The sequence below is a fragment of the Mytilus trossulus genome, chromosome 9 (genome assembly GCF_036588685.1).
Source record: "Mytilus trossulus isolate FHL-02 chromosome 9, PNRI_Mtr1.1.1.hap1, whole genome shotgun sequence".
In the NCBI taxonomy this organism is placed as follows: domain Eukaryota; kingdom Metazoa; phylum Mollusca; class Bivalvia; order Mytilida; family Mytilidae; genus Mytilus; species Mytilus trossulus.
In genome coordinates this window covers 64,240,841-64,262,518 of record NC_086381.1, presented here as the reverse complement: position 1 = coordinate 64,262,518, position 21,678 = coordinate 64,240,841, and the positions used below count along the sequence as shown (strand labels likewise).

The window sequence follows — 21,678 nt, the reverse complement described above, 5'->3', positions numbered from 1 at the left end:
ACTGTGTATGTAGATTCTTAATTTTTGGTCATGTTTTCAAATTGGTCTACATTAAGGTCCAAAGGGTCCAAAATTAAACTTAGTTTGATTTTGACAAAAAATTAATCGGTTGGGTTCTTTGATATGTTGAATCTTAAAATGTACTTAGATTCTTGATTATTGGCCCAGTTTTCAAGTTGGTCCAAATCTGGGTCCAAAATTAAAACTTTATTTGATTTCATCAAAAATTGAATAAATGGGGTTCTTTGATATGCCAAATCTAACTGTGAATGTAGATTCTTCATTTTTGGTCCTGTTTTCAAATTGGCCTACATTAAGGTCCAAAGGGTCCAAAATGAAACTAAGTTTGATTTTAACAAAAATTAAATTCTTGGGCCTCTTTGATATGCTGAATCTAAAACATGTACTTAGATTTTTGATTATGGGCCCAGTTTTCAAGTTGGTCCAAATCAGGATCTAAAATTATTATATTAAGTATTGTGCAATAGCAAGTCTTTTCAATTGCACAGTATTGTGCAATGGCAAGAAATATCTAATTTCACAATATTGTGAAATAGCAATTTTTTTTTTAATTAGAGTTATCTTTCTTTGTCCAAAATAGTAAGCAAGAAATATCTTATTGCAAGAATTTTTTTTAATTGGAGTTATCTTTCTTTGTCCAAAATCAACTTAAATCTTTGTTATATACAATATACAATGTATATTAACTTTTTACTACCAACTGATAAATTTAAATAATCTTTACCATTCAGTGATAACAAGCAGTTTTTTTACATTTTATTTACAGTTTATTTTATGATGTATTTAAATGAGTAGTTATCAGTCAGGGGCGTTACTTAAACAAGTTATTTTTTTTAGTTACTTATATAAGTAATTTTTGTTTTTAAAAATAATAAAATTACTTAAAAGAGTTATTTTAATTTACAATAGAAACATAGATTAAATGTAGTTTTCATGATTTTAAACAACATTTTATATCATTAAATAACTAATTTATAAGATTTGAGAGGAGTATAGTGATAAAGGGTTACTTTAAAAATAATGACAAAAATATTACTTGAATGAGTTATTTTATACATTTTTGAAAAAATTAGCAATTAAACTTAGCTAATGCACATAGGTATTTGATTTTGATTACAAATAATAAATAACTTCAGGTCTTAACTTATTCACAAGTATATATCTATTTATATCAGTCTCCCTTCAAGATTTTAGATGAAAATGATAATTTAATAGTCCCAAGAGACCAATCTTTGACCCAGAAGCATCGGTATGAAAGATAAGTGCGTCAGAAAGTTAATTAGTGTTTCAGAAGAATTAGATTTTAAATATCAAGGGAAAAATAACCAGATGACTGTGAAAATTATTTAAAGCTAGTAAAATCTGTATAATTGGACACCTATAAAAATAATATTCAGAAAAATAACTTATATAAGTTATATTTAAATTAGCCTCTTTTCAACATTACTTGTATAGGTTATTTTAATTGTTACTTGTATAAGTAATGCCCCTGACTGGTTATTGTTGCAAACTCCATTAGAAAATTTTAATTGAGATTAGTTTTGGAATAAGGGAAAGGGGGATGTGATTAAAAAATTGGGTTCAATTTTTCTCATTTGAAATTTCATAAATAAAAAGAAAATTTCTTCAAACATTATTTTGAGAGGATTAATATTGAACAGCTTAGTGAATTGCTCTAAGAGAAAACAAAAATTTTAAGTTCATTAGAACACATTCATTCTGTGTCAGAAACCTATGCTGTGTCAACTATTTAATCACAATCCAAATTTAGAGCTGAATCCAGCTTGAATGTTGTGTCCATACTTGCCCCAACCGTTCAGGGTTCAACCTCTGCGGTCGTATAAAGCTACGCCCTGCGAAGCATCTGGTTTTTGTTAAAGCTCATTTTAAAAACAATCATTTATCAAACTTATTTTAATTGTCATCTGCACCTGTACAGGAAATAAGCAATAGATTATGTGTACAATAAAAATAGAGGCCATTACAACTACCAAAAAAATTGCAGACTTTGGCTTGACAAATAATTCATCCTTATATTGTCAACTAAAATTTAACCTCAGTTTTAAAAAAATATTGAATATAGAGGGTAAATTTTCAAGGCATTACAAGTAAATTCTAATCTGGTGATGAAAAAAAAAGATGTGTCCTCGTAACATAGGGTAAGCATAGGGGATCACCTATAAGTTTTGTCCACCCTATGTTACTTCCCCTTTTGAGGAAATGTTAATATATCAATGAGACAACACTAGCACCAACATTTACACAAGAATTATAAGATTTGTACATTTTATTAGTGTGTTTTTATACACACTGCCAGCTAAAAAAAAAGATGCACTGGATTAAAATTCATAATACATGATGTAGAAATTGATTCATTTCCTTTTAATTTCCTTTTATTTTCAAGTCTTGATGCATAAATTATTTGTATGTGTTCATTAATTAATATGTAATTATTTCTTATTGTTTTGAAGAAGAAATTGGTAACCTTTAAATCCTCTATCTGTTCCATATGTCTTTTTGCACATTAAAACATAAGAAAAGACTTTTTTTTAATTTGCAATAAAAAAACAACTTTATGTCTAATTTCAGTTGGCAGAACCTCCAGAGCCCTCATTTCCACCCCCTCCACCTCCCCCAGGTCCTACTGCCCCTCCTGCAGCACCTCACTTTACATCTGAGTCATCTGATGATGTGAATGGTTACCCTGACAACCAGTATAATGGAGGTCAAGGTTATGATAATCATGGGCAGACGTTACCACAACAGTCTTCACAAGAGGGATGGGACGATGATGATTGGGATGATTTCGACGACCAATCGTCAACTAGTACGGCAGGTCACGACAACCATGTAAGTTTAGAGGGACGGAAAATAATTAGTTTAGAAACATTATTTTTTTCCCCTGGGAATTGGAACAATGGAAAGCCAATGTATTGGTTAACTCTTTAATACTATGTTCAGGTATAAATTTATAAAAAAAGAAGATGTGGTATGATTGCCAATGAAACAACTCTCCACGAGACCAAAATGACACAGAAATTAACAACTATAGGTCACTGTATGGCCTTCAACAATGAGCAAAGCCCATACCGCATAGTCAGCTATGAAAGGCCCAGAAATGACAATGTAAAACAATTGAAACGAGAAAACTTAAGGCCTTATTTATGTACAAAAAAAATATCGAAAAAAAACAAATATGTAACACATAAACAAACAACAACCACTAAATTACAGGCTCCTGACTTGGGACAGGCACATTTATTGACAATCATTCTTGGGAAAACAATAAAAATAAGAAGAGATGAAAGATAAAAATGAAACAGGAATGTAACAGTACATGACATTTTACTTCCCTGTCAAAAATGAATATTTCTGGGAAATATCATAGATATCATTGATACTGCAAACTTCTTTATTTTTCATAGTAATTTCTTTCATCTATTTCCAGGAACTTTTTGATTTTAGAAATATGTATTTTTTATGTTTTGCAACTTTTCTATATGATTTTAGTTAGAAGATCCCTGTTTGACCTGTAAATACTCCTGAATTAAGCACTAGAAATTGCTCAAGCAAATTATTTGCTTTACAGTATTGTATAGTATTTGATTTGTTTAACTGTATACTGATCAAGATTATAAACATGGATGTTTTTACCTTTTTTGACAGGATTTACAGGGTCAAGGCAATTTTGGTTTGTCAGTTGCCAAACGTGAAAAAATATCACCAACCGGTGGTCCTGGTGGTGGTGGTGAAAACCTATCAAGATATGGTACAGTCAGAGTCAGTAGGTGGGTATTACTTTAAGTGTAACCCTTGTCTGTCCATTCATCTCAAAATATAATCTACTCTTAATATAGTTTATATCAACCGAATGTTATGAATCTTATGAACAATGGAGACACACACCAAAGTTTCTGATGTATGATATCAATTTCTTATAATATGAATAAGTGGTTTACGAATCCTACAAAATTTGTAACCAAATAAAGGCACAAAAAAAATAAATAATGACAAACACACTCAGTATTGACGTTCCCTACATGTCGAAGATTCCAAATTTTATTAGAGAGGGGAGAGGTCATGGCAGATGTATACAAATTTTCTGATATTTTTTTACACATTAAATTTTGAAGTGCACATATCGAGTTTTCACTATAATTTAATTAGACTGTAACCTATGTATAAAGTGACAAGAAATTTAAAATACAGATTATTTGAACTGACCTTAATTTTATAATCATTTTGACATTTGATTTCAGATTTTCAAATTTTGCCAAGGCCGGTGGAGAGGCATTTTTAATGGGGCAAGCAACTCCTCCTGTACATATATCTGAAGGAGATAAAGTCAAAATTATTGTAAGTATATTATAAGTATACAATAAAATTAGGGTTATATTTAGTAATTGGTAGTACTGTGGACTTGTTATTATTCGTGGGATATAAAGTTTAATGGATTTTCTGGTTATATGTGAACCACGAATAAATTGCTCAACGAAGATTACATTTTCTATAAGCTTGAGTGCAGACTTTTGCAAAACCGTGAAATCAAATATCGAAGATATTTCAATTTTCCTAAATCCATGAAAATTGGCACTGACAAAATATATGAATCTACAGTAACCTTCCAGTGTTATGTATGTTAACCAATTGATGAATATCTGATGCAAACTTTTAGGAAACACAAATGTGCTATTTTTGGATGTAATTTTATTTTCTTCATTTTCTTATTGTTAATATTTTTCTCATTTTAGGAAACAAGAGACGGACCTATATGGGCCGCTACAGAATCCTACACATGTGAAATCAAATCTCCAAAGAAAGAATCCAAACTTAAAGGACTTAAAAGTTTTATAGCATACCAAGTTATTCCATCAGTAAGTCTTAATGATGCCACTCTACTCTCTGAAAACTTTATGCACAGCATACAAAAGTAGGGTGGCATTTTGTGATCTGGTCTGTATATCTGTCCATCATAAAACTATGTTCGACTGTTGGTATCAGATATCAAAGTTTGACAAGGTACCACATTTTATTGTAAAACATGTGACTTGTTTTACTATTGACAACATAGTTTGAAAACTAAACCCCATCGATAGTTTCTGTTTCAAATATATATGAGATGTATGATCAATATTAACACTGATAATAGGGATATAGCATCTTCTCATGTTTTTCAAAACTTGATATCTGCAATAGGTCACCACACTGTTTTTACAAAAATGGACACAGAATATACCAAGGGTACATTCAAAACACATAAATCAAAGAAAAACTGAATACATCATTGTAAAAAAAAAATTTACAAGACAGGCAAACAAATTCCCAAAACACAACATAGACAACTGAAGACTGAGCAACATGAATCCAACCAAAAAACCAGGTTGATCTCAGGTACTCCAGGAAGATAAGCAGTTCCAGCTCTTTATGTGACACTCATAGTGTTACTTGTTTAATTACAAATCTTGGGACATGTTTCAGAAATACAATTTTTTAGATATTGAAAAATGCAACCACACTGTAAGACATAGGGGAAGCAAATTTGTCTATCCATACAAGTTGTGAATGATAAAAACCAAAAATATGACATTGTCAGTACAGCAGCTTTCTGAAAAAATGTTAATTGTCAAACAGTATTGATGTAGCAAATTGAGATTGTAGTATTGAAAATAACTTTATATTGTAAATTCTTTTTCAGTTTAGTAATATACAAGTTAGCCGACGATACAAACATTTTGATTGGTTACATAAAATGTTAAAAGAAAAGTTTATATGTATACCTGTGCCTCCATTACCAGATAAAGCTATTGCAGGTAAATTACTAGTTATCTCCCCTATTTTACAGTAACTACAAAGTTATCTCCCTTATTTTTCAGTAACTACAAATAGTTATCTCCCTTACTTTACAGTAACTACAAATAGTTATCTCCCCTATTTTACAGTAACTACAAAGTTATCTCCCTTACTTTACAGTAACTACAAATAGTTATCTCCCTTACTTTACAGTAACTACAAATAGTTATCTCCCTTACTTTACAGTAACTTAAAATATTTATCTCCCCTATTTTACAGTAACTACAAATAGTTATCTTCAATATTTTACAGTAATAACAAATATGTATCTCCCCTATTTTACAGTTACTACAAATAGTTACTTCCCTTATTTAACAGTAACTATGAAAAGTTATCTCCCCTAATTTACAGTAACTGCAAATTGTTGTCACCCCTATATTCAGTTCTTAAAGTTATATCCCTTATTTTATATTAAATAAAAGATGATTCACAGAATGATTGCTCCTCATACAGTGAATGTTAGTGGTTGTTGGTAATTTACTATTTTACTGGGACATATCTGTATCTAGTTTCAATATGACATAGCAGGATGCTTAATCAGATTTCTATCAGTTTCACAATGAATCTCCAACAATTACCAACAATTACCAACAATCACTCTAGATCTGTTTCATGTTGAATATCTTGACACCACCAAGAGTCATTTTTGATTAAATCACATTGACTTTAGGCCACACCAATTTGATTCCTTGTTCGACGGACCCGCACGCACCTATTTTTTTCAAAACAGATTTTTTTTAATTTTTATTATATTCCCGCATCCGGAAATGAAATCATGTCCATTTCCCGCACCGTTTTTTGTAAATATTATATAAAGATCTCAACATTTGTTTTTTAAAATCACAGTCTAGCCTTTATATAACGATTTTAAACCTATCAGCACCCCACAACACTGTAAGTATCTGCGAGAATATTTGTTTCAGCATGAAACCAATTTATTCCTAGCGGGAGTGCTCCAATATAAATAGAAATACCAGTACAGAACAAAACATTGGTTTCTCTCCCCTAACTTATATTCCCTATAAAAAAATGTTCGTTGTTAAAATAAAGTACAAAGAACTTCTGAAGGATTTGCCTTCAACTGCAATTATAATGTATGGTGACGGTCATACCCGCTGCAGGTTTGTGACCTGTCCTGGTTGATTCAGAGACCTGTCATTCAGCAGTTATCGTTTGTTGATGTGGTTCATTGGTATTTTCCCGTTTGGAAATATAATTTAGATCGTTGGTTCTCCTGTTCGGATTGTGTACAATACTAAGTTGTGGTCCCTTATAGCTTGCTGGTTGGTCTTGATCAAAGCACTGTGTAAAAGGCCGTACTTTGACCTATGTTTGTTATTATCAGGTTGGGACCAACACTCCTCCATCAGACAAGGGCCTTGAAGGGGTCATTTTACCATGTTTGTTGTTCAGTCTGTTGTAGAAAAGAAAATAGAAATACTAAGGATTTGTACAGTGCTACTATACAAAACCTTTGACAACTTAGAATTTTTTACTCACAAAGAGGAGAACTACATTATATTTTAAACGACTTTTCTAAAAGAGGGATGGGTCCACTTATTTTGAATAATATTAAACTGTTAAAGTAAATGTGTTAATATTACCAAATTCTTGGACATGTTTTGACCATTTAATACCAAATATTATAGTTCTTTGGGAAAATATAAGCCCTTTTATACTTAAGTGTTTTTACAAAAAAAAATATATTATAACTTTAATATTTTGACCCCTCATAAAAGGGATATTCATAACATTAAGGGGTTGTTCTGAACCTGATTATGACTTGGATGGAGAATTGTCTCATTGTCAGTCACACATTCATAGACCAGATTTAGTTATTCAATTATTTCTTGTTGAACAGGGAAAAAATACTTCATAAATTAAAGAAATGTCCAGGTGCAAGTGATAAATAAAGTTTTAATATAGTCAAAACCTACTATTTTATGTTTACAAAAAAAAAATTATAATCGCTCGCCTTTACTTTTTAAGCATCGCCTCAAAAATTCTGCAAATTAAATATTTTTTAATTAAAATTTTCAAATCGCTCGCTCGCCCCAATTTTTGGAGTCCAAAAATCCGTAGAACAAGAAATTAAATTGGTGTGGCCTTACTGTACTTTAACAACATTATATGTATCTAAACCACAGATCAGGAAGAGATATATTATGTAACAATTAGCCCATGTACATTGTACAATTAAGTTTCATAAACAGTACAATAAAGGAGGAAGTGGAATTTTATATTCTCTGATTGACTGATTTTTAAATAGTAATTTTTTGTAGAAAGGAGAAGGTAAAATAAGGCCACTTTTTTGGACTTTCTAAATCTAAAAAAGACATCACCCTCATTTCAAGATCACATCATTTATAATATGCTAAAAACTACAGCCTTGCTCAAAAAGAATTTAAAGTTGTTATATTTAGATTCATTACATTGCGGTATGTTTAACAGTAAATTTTGAACAATTTTAGATGGTTTTACTTTACGAGATAGGTATTGCAAAAATAAAATCTTAAATAGATATAGGAAGATGTGGTATGAATGCCAATGAGACAACTCTCCATCCAAGTAAAGATTTCTGAAAGTAAACCATTATAGGTCAAGGTACCGTCTTCAACACAGAGCCTTGGCTCACAACGAACAGCAATCTATAAAAGGCCCCAAAAACTTTACATTTTGATAGCATTATTTGTTTGCCAAATTTTGTGAAATTACAATAATTAAACTTGCTTTGGTGCAAACAATTCCATAAATAAAAGTAAGTTATAATTTTACAATATTTCTGTCACATTTTTAAAAATCATCCAATCATGATAATTTTTCATTTACATTTTTCAGCTGTATATAGAAAATCTACAGGTTTGTCTATTCATATGACTTTCAGACATTTTTATCTTGTTCTGTATAACTTGTCTGTAGGCCTGGGTTTATTTGGATTTCATCACTTTAGGAGAATGTAACTACTTTTCATTGATTTCAAATGGGAAATGTGTGTGTTGTTAAGTTTGATAACAAGTGTGTACTATGGTAAAAGAAATAAAATGAGCACAAGCTAAAAGTAGTACTTTGCCCCTCACTAATTACTGCTTTCACTAAAAAAAAACACCTCTGAAAATAGGAAGGGTTTTGGTTTCATTAATTCATAGTAAATTGAAACTAGCCACATTCAAAATTATATAATGATCGTGATTTCACCATTCAAATTACAATACTTCTAAAATATTATACAATAATGAATGTTCGAACTTTAGAAACATTTTCTGTAAAAAAAACACTTACACCACAACTTATCTACCCTTAAACAATTTTCTATTACAATTTTTTTTGATTTAGTAATTAAATGAATGTTTACTAGATAGATTTGAAGGTATTGTCATATTTTAAAGTATAGAAAATTACAAAAAAAACTCCCTCCACTTTCTTTTTTGGGAGTTCAGTATCATGTTTCTTTTCTATTAAAAAAACACCTTTTAAGCCTGTTGTGAAGTCTTTGTCTAGTATAAAATATGTTGGATCTTTTTTTTCCCTGAAAGAAACTTTGAAATAAAACATTAATATATCTTTTTCATTCATTTTATATTTCATAGCTATTGGTATTGTTGAAATGTTAAAAACTATAATGTTTATTTACAGCATGTCTGTACAAATTTACTTCACTAACATTTATTTTTAACAGAGTCTTGCAGTTTTATTTTTTTAATGGTTTTAATTTTTAGGGAATCTGGTGTTGCTGTGAGATTTTTAATAGCGTCCATTAGTTTTGTTTACAAATTTTCTGGATTAAGGACTATGATGAGTTTGATATTTAATAAAGACAATTATTTTTTTTTTTTACTGTTCGTCAACCGCAAAATTTATTTATTCGTCTCAGTTGCTATAGTTTGTCTCGTTGATGTGTACATTTTTTATTCATGAGGATCTATCTTGATAGGGTTTACAGGTTAGAAAAAAAGGCTGACAAAAAAATACAGAAAAGAATAGAGAAAAAGGGAATTCTTAGATATAAGGAATAGAAAAAAAAATTAATAAAAAAATAAAGTGAAAGAAGAAATAAGATATTTAAAATTGATATGTTAACTTTTAGAAAAAGAGTTTTCAAATTACTAATGCCGTCTGCACAGCAGTTAACAAACCATGTTACCTCAACAATTGGAAAGGAAAAGGTACAGAACAATTCGAGTCCACTTTCATTAATGAAAATATTAAATACAAAGAGTCCTATGGTCATATTAGTATTTAGATAAGATATATCTTCTCAAATCCAGACTGAAGTTGAATATCACAGACTTGACTTAGTAGTACTTCAAAGCATTTTATGATATTGGTGAATGTGAAATGAATTAATGTTTTTGTCCTTCCTTTCACAGGTCGATATGAAGATGATTTTATAAATGAGAGAATGAAACAGTTACAGTATTGGATGGATAGAATGGTCCGACATCCAGTAATATCACATTGTGACACATTTAACCATTTCCTAACCTGTACAGACGAAAAGGTAAAATTGAGAATGGAAATGGGGAATGTATCAAAGAGACAACAACCCGACCATAGAAAAATACTTCAGCTGTTGTCTGCCCTTTGGCAGGGTTGTTGTCTCTTTGACATATATCCCATTTTACATTCTCAATTTCGTTTATATATCTTTTGCACTAATGCACCTGAAATGGCCTGGATGATTTGGGTTGTACCACTTTTTGGACTACCATTGTTATAGAAATTATATGAAATCAAGGTGGAATAACTGTATACCACCATCTTGGATTGTAAAATAGCAGTACACCATAGGTCTAGTTGATTGCTTAAATCTGCAAATTTTTAGACAAATTGGCAATTAATGGGTTAGACTGTTTATTAGAATAAAGAAAAATAAGAGATAATTTGCATTATTCCAGCTGAATTATTAAATATCATATATCTGACCTTGTTCGAATCAAAGTGACAACTTAGCAATTTAAGGGGAGTTAACTTTAACAATTAACTTTTATTATGGAATGATATAGATTTTTTTGTGTTTTAATTGTAGGATAACAAGGTGGGTGACACCATTTTTTCTATTTATTATCTTATAGCATACATGTATTCTAAAACGTATCCTCTCATATTTTTTTTCTTCAAAATTCTTTCTCAGTGATTTCCTTTTATTCTCAAAAAAGTTTTTTTCATGAGCAATCTCTGCAAATATGGGCAATTTTGCATGACTTGTAGCTTAATAAATAACAGGGTTATCCATACTATATACTATATTTAAAAAAAAAGCATCAACAAAGCTACATTCTGGAAAAGTATAAGAAAATTCTATCATAGGAAATATATACCAATGGTTAAGCAATCATAATGACATAGCTTCATTATCACTACTTTCTTAACTTTTGCTTAGATGTATGACAGCAATGCTAATAATGTAACATTGCAGGCCTATTGAAGAAGAATATTACACTGTATGATCTTCAATATTTTTTTTAGAAAGAGATACAGTAATGAACAGTTTCTTGCAAGAATAAAATATACATACATATGTGTCTGTTTACATAGCCATTGTGGACACATGTGTCCCTTCTTAAGGGGGTTCGCTAATAATTAGCTTTTCAAAACACTAGTATATATTGATAAGGGATTAATAAAGGAATGAAAAGAGCAAAAAAAATGTATAGGTCAATGTGCTTGTTTTCGAGATATAAGCCTTTGAAATTTTTTGCGGGAAAATGTTCTCTCTTGACTTTTCATAGCTTTGATTTGATAAGTTTAAGTTCTCAAAAACTATTAAATAATAATTAAAATTTTATAAGACTTTTACAGATAGCTTATCATTATACATGTAAAAGATTTATAAAAAGAAAAATAGGGGTCAATGGGCAAATTTTTTAAGGCTTTCAAATGGATAAAACCAGAGGATTCCGAAAATCTGGTAAAAATTCCAAAACATTACAAGCGAACATCCTTTTTAAAGCAAGACGGTTAAAAATAACCATTGACTTATGTTTTCAGATTTTTTTTCCCCAAAACATTTTTTTAAAATAGAAATAAGAAGGTGTGGTACGAGTGCCAATAAGACAACTCCCCATCCAAGTCACAATGTGTAAAGAATAAACCATTATAGGCCAAAGTACCGCCTTCAACATGGAGCCTTGGCTCACACCTGACAGCAAGCTCTAAGGTGCCAAAAATGACTAGCGTAAATAAAGTTTAGAAGGGTTGTTGTCTCTTTGACATTTTTATCTATTTTCATTTTGAATTTTAGAAAAGAAGAAACACATAAAAACCAAATCAACAAACCATATCCACTGAACAACAGGTTAATTGGATATAAAGTTTATATCCAATTCCAATTATTTTAGCAATAGTAACACTTTAAAATTTTATATTAATATTTTCAGAAATGGAAAGTTGGAAAACGAAAGGCAGAAAAAGATGAATTTGTTGGTTTTAAATTTTTCTATACATTAGATACACCTCGACAGCCACTTGATGTTAGAGATGTGTAAGTTTATATATTGAGTTTACAAAATTTATGATGAAGATTATCATTAAGCACCAGTTACAACTGAAGAGGGGTATTACACTTGTTTTTTTGTCCATTTATTTGTCTACCTGAAAGTTTGTTCCTCCTTCTTTTCATTGAAAATGTGAAAGTGCAAGCAGCAAAAACGTCCTATAGACATATATGGTTGAAAAAAAAAATTAAGATGAACAATGACATACCATTGCCCTGAAAAAAAAAAGACTTTAACAATAGATCTCAACATACCCCTGGTACCAACATGAACCAACCCAAAAATGTTTGTGGAGGGTACTAGTTTCGCCTGCTATGTTGCTCATTTCAATTTAAATTATGCAGATAAGTTACAATGATGATGTGATATTCTAAGAAATGAAAACTGCATTGGGAATACAGCAACAGAACCATATCCAAGTTCATCTGCAACACATATTTATCAATGGCGACACTTTTAATCATTAGCAGTCAGAGCTCAGACACATACAAGTCTAAACATGTTTTGACTCATATAAGTCAAAAAGTGTAAAAATAGTAAAGTCAATTTTTGACTTGTTCACGTCGTTTTCCGTTTTGTGGTATATTTTCATCAACCGTGTTTTTTTTTAATTTACCGCCTTATGACACAACCTACGATCACACGGTTTTTTACGGGACTTCATGCTACCTGATGCCATTGTTAGAAAAGAACTGAAACGTGAAAGTCAGTGAGTACAGTATTGATTTTTATCAATTTAGGGGCAAAAGTAGGGTTATTTAGGCACGTTTTTGAACTATTCCACAGTTGTTCCCCGATTTTTTAGGTTGCTAAACACATTTTTTACAGATGAAAAGATATCAAGTAAACAATATTTTGTCAGTGCCATCAAGGCGCATGACTTCTAAATTGGTACGCGTGCCTTTTGAAGTGACCTACCCGAAAACAACATTCGACTTCTATAGGTCAATAAGTGTTGTCTCTGTTATTTATTTGTAATTTCGGGAGACAACTCGTGATGTCTTCGGCAATTTTATTGTTATTACCCGTATTACCGTATATTTTTCTGAAACAAATTCCAAACGATACTGTGTGTTATGATAAACATTAAATAATGCAATGTTGAGAATTATGATTTTTTTCTCCTTGAATTTTCTAAAATTGTCAAATGAATATAACTTGAAAACTGAAAGTGATAAACACACACAATCTTCAGAAATTATCACATAACAATAAAACAAATCACATGAGATTGAGAATGAGTCCATGGGAGTCATCCCCACCCCCTTCAATTTGATAATATATGCTTTTATCTTGTAAACGGTCCAGATCCCCACCCCTAAACTATATATTTTCTTGAATGGGACAATAAATCAAATCCAAAAAATTTAAAGGGAAATCCCTGGGGGGTCACCCCAACCTGTTCAATTTGAGAATGTGCTATTATCTTTTAAACGTTCAAGATCCCCACCCCTAAACCATATATATTCTTGAATGGGATGATTAAACAAATCAAATGAAATCAAAGGGAAGTCCCTGGGGGTGTCACCCCACCCTGTTCAATTTGAGAATGTGCTATTATTTTTTAAACGGTCAAGATCCCCACCCCTTAACCATATATTTCCTTGTAAGAATCAATATAACAAATGAGATATAATTAAAAGGGAAGACCCTAGGGGGTCACCCCACCCGCTCTTGTTTGAGAACTTGTAAACAGTTCAGATCCCCACCCCTAAACCACATATATTCTTGATTGGGATGATTAAACAAATCAAATGAAAATAAAGGGAAGTCCTTGGGGGTCACCCCACTCCGTTCAATTTGAGAATGTGCTATTATCTTTTAAACGGTCAAAATCCCCACCCCTTTACCATATATTTCCTTGTAGGAAACAATATAACAAATGAGATATAATTAAAAGGGAAGACCCTAGGGGGTCACCCCACCCCCTCTTGTTTGAGAACTTGTAAACAGTTCAGATCCCCACCCCTAAACCACATATATTCTTGAATGGGATGATTAAACAAATCAAATGAAAATAAAGGGAAGTCCTTGGGGGTCACCCCACACCGTTCAATTTGAGAATGTGCTATTATCTTTTAAACGGTCAAGATCCCCACCCCTAAACCATATATTTTCTTGAATGGGATGATTAGACAAATCAAATGAAATTAAAGGGAAGTCCCTGGGGGTGTCACCCCATCCGTTCAATTTGAGAATGTGCTATTATCTTTTAAACGGTCAAAATCCCCACCCCTTAACCATATATTTCCTTGTAGGAAACAATATAACAAATGAGATATAATTAAAAGGGAAGACCCTAGGGGGTCACCCCACCCCCTCTTGTTTGAGAACTTGTAAACACTAAACAGTTCAGATCCCCACCCCTAAACCATATATATTCTTGAATGGGATGATTAAACAAATCAAATGAAAATAAAGGGAAGTCCTTGGGGGTCACCCCACCCCGTTCAATTTGAGAATGTGCTATTATCTTTTAAACGGTCAAGATCCCCACCCCAAAACCATATACTTTCTTGAATGAGATGATTAGACAAATCAAATAAAATTAAAGGGAAGTCCCTGGGGGTGTCACCCCACCCCGTTCAATTTGAGAATGTGCTATTATCTTTTAAACGGTCAAGATCCCCACCCCTTAACCATATATTTTCTTGTAGGAAACAATATAACAAATGAAATATAAATAAATGGGAAGTCTTTAGTGGGTCACCCGACCCCCTCTTGTTTTAAAACTTGGTTAACGGTCAAGATCCCCACCCTTAAACCATATATATTCTTGTTAGGAAGAATAAAACACATCAAATGTAATATAGGGAGTCCATGGGAGTTACCCCACCCCATACATGCCATATGTATGAAAAACTTTTAAATGGTTGAGATCCCCACCCCTAAACCATATATATTCTTGTATGGGACAATAAAACAAATCAAAGTCCCTGGTGGTCACAGCATCCTGTTACAATTACTTCTTGTTATTACATGGGATCTTGTAACATCATTCTGTCACTATAAAAAAAAATCATTTTGCATGTTTTGTATTTATTTATAATTGTTTTTTTTTCTTATCATGTACAATGTATTGAGGGGCTTGCATGGTTGATTGATCATCAACCAAGACAATAGCCAGGGTTAAAACTAACAGTCTTTAAGAAATTTTGGAAAAGTTTGTGCTAGTCCTATTTAGACTTGAATAAGTCTAAATTGAATTTTGTAAATGTTGGATTGAAGGTAGCTTGTGCTACATTTGACAGGTTTGACTATAGACTGAGAAAATTAGTCAGATTTCATGTGATAATTCAAGAAGCTTTTTTTTTAAATTGTTTTATTTTATCTTCTTTGTTCATATACATGATATATTCACTTCTATCTGAATAACTCTGAAATCAATTAAGTTCTTGTTTTTACTCTGCTTGGTTCAATGATTCATGTACATGTACATTGATGTTTAATTCTAATAAATTTATATAAAACATATCTTCTGGTATTTCTGAAAGCTTCTGTTTTTTAAAAGATAAACTAGAAATGGCTTATGTCTCTGAGAGTCCAATTTGGACTCGAATAGGCCTGAAAGTGAAATTGTTAGAACTTTGATTGCAGCTAAGCTCATTGGTGATTTATGTAATGTAATGATACTAAAAGCTATCATTCATGTTGTTTTTTTGCCGTCTTTGTTCATTTCACATCCAGAGAGAGTATACCAAGAGACTGAAAATGTCTGTGTTTATTTGGACTTAAATAAGTCTGAAAATTAATTAATTTATTTTGTAAGATTGTGTACAAAACTTTCCTGTTGATTCCTAAAATTTTCATTTTAATGATTTATTTTGTCGCCTTAGACTCACACATAGATATAGGAAGATGTGGTATGAGTGCCAATGAGAAAACTTTACATCCAGATAACAATTTATAAAAGTAAACCATTATATGTTGATGTACGGCCTTCAACATAGAGCAATGATATTAATGGCAGTGAAAGTGTAAAATCCATCAGTTTGTGTGCTGTTATATGACAAGGGGGGAGGGGGGGGGGCGCTCTTAACCCCAATTAAAGTTAAAATATAGTTAATATAAGTTATTTGAAACATCATGAACATAAAAGGAGTTTGATTGTTTTGGAGAATTCCTTACAGCATTCTTTTAAAAAGTTTTACAATATTTCTTGTTCCAGATGTGTTTTATTATTTATAATTGAACAAGTGTCACTAAATCTTATAATCCTGTTATCGTTGATTACTAATAACATTATTCAGTCTTAAGAAGAAAAGAATAAAGTGTCTTTGTAAGTTTTATTATTAAAGTAGATTTTTTTCCAAATAAATTTTCATTATTATTTGTCAGAAAAAAAAAAGGCCCATTGGGGAAATATAAAAAAGTTGGTTATGTCTGTCAGTCCTATTTTTGGACTGGAATATGCCTGAAAATGAATTTGAAATTATGTAGTTTGATTTGTGGTCACATCAAGCAGATAATTGATTTTTCCAACAGATTTTTTGTATTAGGAAGAAAAACATTGATTTTCATTGATCAAAGGTCTAAATTTAGTTTTCATCTGTTCTTAGCAGGAGGTTTAATTGCATAATTTTAATACAAATATATACTATGTGTACTAGTCTTCTTAATTAGTGACCAGATGTCTGCATTTGGATTTCCTTGTCCATTGTTCTTTGTTATATATCATGGAAGTATTATATTGACAGGAACTACTACGACCCGACTTCAAACGTTTCATCTGCGATGCCGCGCGCAATTTAATGACATGTTAATTAGCTTGAAACATGGCACGTTATTTACATACCAGCGTGTGGTGCCCTAAAATATTGTCATTATCGGTTGCTTTCGGGATTACGGAAATAAACGAAGGAATAGAAAGTTGTGATAAATTCTTAGGAAACAGCAATCGGCAAACCTCGGCAGATTGCGTTACCTTACATTTGCATATGTGTGCCGATTGAGTGATTGTTGGATTAATGTGAGTCATCATTCATTCTATAGAAAAACACATTGACGATGGAAATTTGTACCAAATTTATTGAATTAATGCCCCATTTTTATTGATTTATTTTTCGGTAGAATTGCACTTTATGTAATATATATCGCAAGTTGTGATTATATAATAACTACTGTTTACTCCACTGAGTGGCACACATTTCCTGCATATTTAAGACGATTAAAATGATCGTTCTGATAAAATCAAAAGATCGAAGAGATTTTAGATAAATGTAGAAATTATTAAGCTTCTCTCTAAATCCAGGGTAAGATCATTGGTTGGTATATACGAATGTGTTGAAATTTTTTTTAGTACTGCGACTCAAGGATTTGTATAGTGACATTATACAAATTCTTGTGCGACTGTTCAAAAATATTTACCAGTATCATTTGGTCGGATAGTGATAACATATTTTAGGGGACAGAAATGTATTATATAAATCGCTATATAACGTAGTTAGATCTCTGTTTTCTTCTGCTGTATTTTGTTGATTGGTACTTGCTCGATTAATTTTCGTATTGTAAACTGGAAATTTCTACTTTCCAGGATTATCCAGTAACTTAACCATATATATTACTCTAAACTTCACAGTTTTAATATTTATGAAATATATTTATTGTTAACCGGCGGTAACCGGAACACACCTTAATCGCGATTTAAACTTCACCCACAAACTAATAAAATAATGTCACTCACTATTTCAAATCGTTGTAGAATAATTAATTCTGGGCCGATTTTCATTTTTTATGCATCAGTCGATTTGTTTAAATAAGATGTTCACGAATAAAGGTCTACCGACGCGATTGAAATAAGTAAAGGTGTTTTCCGACATGTAATATTGTTAAGCTGTCTCGATTAAAACCACGTGATTGATAAGAAGTATCTCTGGTCAATTTATGACTGCGGCATCGCAGATAGTCACAAAAGAAATTAACAACAGCGTACTAATTAGACAGTTTCCATATCTTTTCTACAGGGCTACCCGGGTTATAAATAAATGCTAATTAATCGTTGTAGTTCCTGTCAATATAATACTTCCATGGTTATATGAACACTTATTAACTTTATCATCTCTATCATGTTCATTAAGAAATATCCCATTAAGAAGTAGTGTATTAAAAACCAGGACAGGCTGCCCAAAGTAAGTAAATTTTTTTCAATGCAGGTTTAAGTAGTCAAGACAGTTTTAAAAACATGAATTTCTCAAACTGGGTTACATGTAGTAAAAAATATTAACTTAAGTTATTTCAAAAAAATATAATTGTTTCAAGTAAGTTATTTGATGAGTCTTAGTATTGCTTAGCAAAAACAAAATAGTTTTATTTTTATCATTAACTGTATACAGCTGTGTTGAATTATTTGTCTGATGTACAAATGAACATGATGAAGAATGTTGACCAATATGACTTATTTATGCTTTCAGCCAACAAACTAACTGAAAAATTCAAAATGAATACAGATGAAAATCAAGGAACTACAAGTCATGATAGTGAAAGTAAGTAGATGCTATTTTATACGCCCATATTTAGTCTGGTAGATGAATTGAAATCACTAACAGTAACTGTACCATTGCAATGGTTTTATGATATCCAATACACTGCATGCTTGACTTTGCACATTTGTACTTCATCTGATTTCATATAAATTTTAAAACAAAATGAAAAAGAGAGATGTTTCTGAAAAAAGTGAACATCTTCTGTCCAAAATAATTCCTCCATTTACTCAATAAGTAAAAGTAGTGACAAGCAAAGAGCAAGTGTACATGTGTGTCTTATTTTGACTTGAATAAGTCTGAAAATGTATTCAGTTTATTTTAAACCTTTGTTTGGACATGAAGAACTCTGAAAATGTTTTTTTTCTTGATTACTGTGAATGGAACAAGGTTAAATTGAAGTGCAGTTTTGTTTATATAAGGCATAATATATTTTCTGTGATAATTCCAAAAGCTTTCACTTCTATTTTTTCTTTTAATATAAATTAAAGAATTTGTCATATTTCATGAGATAATTCTAAAAGCTTTCATTCAAATTTTCTATTTTTTTGTCATTGCATATACAATGTATATATGCTCCTTTTGGACCTGAATATATACTACATGTTTAGGTCAGACTGAACCTGAATTTGTTTTATTTAGGATCTTTGTTTGGACCTGAATAAGTCTGAAAATGTTTTTCCTTTATAATTGTGATTGGAACAAGGTTACATTGAATTACAATATTTTATATAAGACATGATATCTTACAATATATCTTGGACAATATTAAAAGATTTCATTCCTATTCTTCTTTTTAAATGTATTTGAATTTTTCCAATCAAGTTTAATCAGATGTTAAAAAAAGGGGGGATGTAGATTTATGATTAGCTAAGAGACAGAGAATCCTAACATTCATCCAGAATTTAATTTTCATGAATATTTTTGATTTTATATATAATCTGAAAAATGAATTTATTCAGGAAGATCTTAATTCAGAGGGAGGTTGCATATGAGTATAAAATTTGTCAGATTTCCTGAGTTAATTCAAAAAGCTTCTATTTTGTCGTCATTGCATATACAGTGTATAATGCTCCTTTTGGACTAGAATAAGTCTGAAAATGTATTTCGTTTAGTTCTCTGCTGGGAACAAGGTTTCATTGAATTGCAATAATTTATATAAGTAAAGACATAATTTATTTCATGAGGTAATTCTAAAAGCTTTCAATCATTTAAGTGTTCTATTTTGTCGTTTTGGACTTGAATAAGTCTGAAAATGTTTCATTTAGTACTTTGCTTGGAACAAGGTTAAATTGAATTACAAAATTTTATATAAGACATAATATCTAACAATATCTCTTGGACAATATTAAATGATTTCATTCCTATTCTTCTTTTTAAATGTATTTGAATTTTTCCAATCAAGTTTAATCAGATGTTACAAAAAGGGGGGATGTAGATTTATGATTAGCCAAGAGACAGAGAATCCTAACATTCATCCAAAATTTAATTTTCATTAATATTTTTGATTTTATATATAATCTGAAAATGAATTTATTCACGAAGATCTTAACTCAGAGGGAGGTTGCATATGAGTATAAAATTTGTCAATAAACTTGAGAAATTTGTTAAACTTTATTTTAATTTTTTAGCTTTTCATATGCCGCTACACTTACAGAAGAATTGGGAAATCCCATTGTTCAGGATCTTTTGCAGCTGAAGGTACTAAAAGTTTCGTTGTATAATGCTTATATCAACAGATTAAACAATTTCTACTCCTCTGGCAATGAAGTTGAAGGGGACTTTGGGTTTGCACTCTGTCCATCTGTCAATCCAACAGATCAGTTTTTCACATTTCTTTTCTTCATGTTTGAAGATATGGATTTGATATTTAATGTATCATTTTATCATGAAACCTCTATGGTGTTCCAAAAAAGGACTTTGACTAAAAAATGAACACACTATGTATGTCAATTACATAATTTTATTTTATCCTTCCAAGAAAGGAAAAATTGACTTTTATTGTTTTGCTTTCTTTTTTAGATGAACTACAAAATGGTAAATGTTCTATCCATTAATTTGATTAAGTTTTCTTGATGCACACCAGTGTCATAAAAAAGAGATATACATCATACTTTTAATCATCAAAAGTCTTTGAAAGTGTAGAAGATACTAAAATTTTATTTATCATATTCTGAATTTAATTACATAATAGTTTGTTTGTGGTAGTAGGAGGACCAGACATTTGTATACTGTGAATTATTTTTATTTTGATAAAAAAAAAGTCATTTTTTCTAGCCTTTTAGGGTTAGCATAGTCAACATATATTTATAATTATTCAATTACTTTTCAGAAGATGATATCAAAGTTGGGCACTATGTGGCTGTGGCCCATGAGAGCGAATGGTTGGTTACAGAAAAGTTGGATGACACCTTCAAGATAAACTTTCTCAAAAAAATTTCAACAGGAAATGACTATAAATGGCCATCAAAGGAGGACACATCTTGTGTGAGACAAGAATTTATATTTGATACAAACGAAGAATTAACTACAAAAGACTCATATGGCCGGATTTGGCACATCAAACAATATAAAGAAATTCAGGAAAAATTTCTTTCTTTTTGCCAATTTTTTTTAATTGATTGATGTCCCTACATGTTACTGACTAAGAATTTTGAAGGCTTATGGAAGTACTTATGCATAAAGATTTACTTATTATGTAAAAAATTATCCCTTTCTCAATATGTTATCAAGTATATACTTATGAAATATTAACTTTAAATTTTTAAAAAGCACAACATTATTCTGATCTCAAACAATGATTTAATATAATTAACTTTTAGAAATAACTGTAA

General features: G+C 30.8%; 1 protein-coding gene across 2 annotated transcripts in view; it reads left to right on the top strand.

Annotated features, from left to right (window-relative positions):
• The window catches only part of LOC134683236 (sorting nexin lst-4-like), a 62,084-nt gene that overhangs the window by 23,426 nt on the left and 16,980 nt on the right, over window positions 1-21,678 (top strand). For both annotated transcript variants that reach the window (XM_063542408.1, XM_063542409.1), the window contains exons 4-10: window positions 2,611-2,871; window positions 3,688-3,809; window positions 4,281-4,377; window positions 4,773-4,895; window positions 5,717-5,831; window positions 10,239-10,369; window positions 12,249-12,352. In XM_063542408.1, coding sequence (XP_063398478.1) covers window positions 2,611-2,871; window positions 3,688-3,809; window positions 4,281-4,377; window positions 4,773-4,895; window positions 5,717-5,831; window positions 10,239-10,369; window positions 12,249-12,352 — 953 coding nt within the window. The remainder of the gene's footprint in view (window positions 1-2,610; window positions 2,872-3,687; window positions 3,810-4,280; window positions 4,378-4,772; window positions 4,896-5,716; window positions 5,832-10,238; window positions 10,370-12,248; window positions 12,353-21,678) is intronic.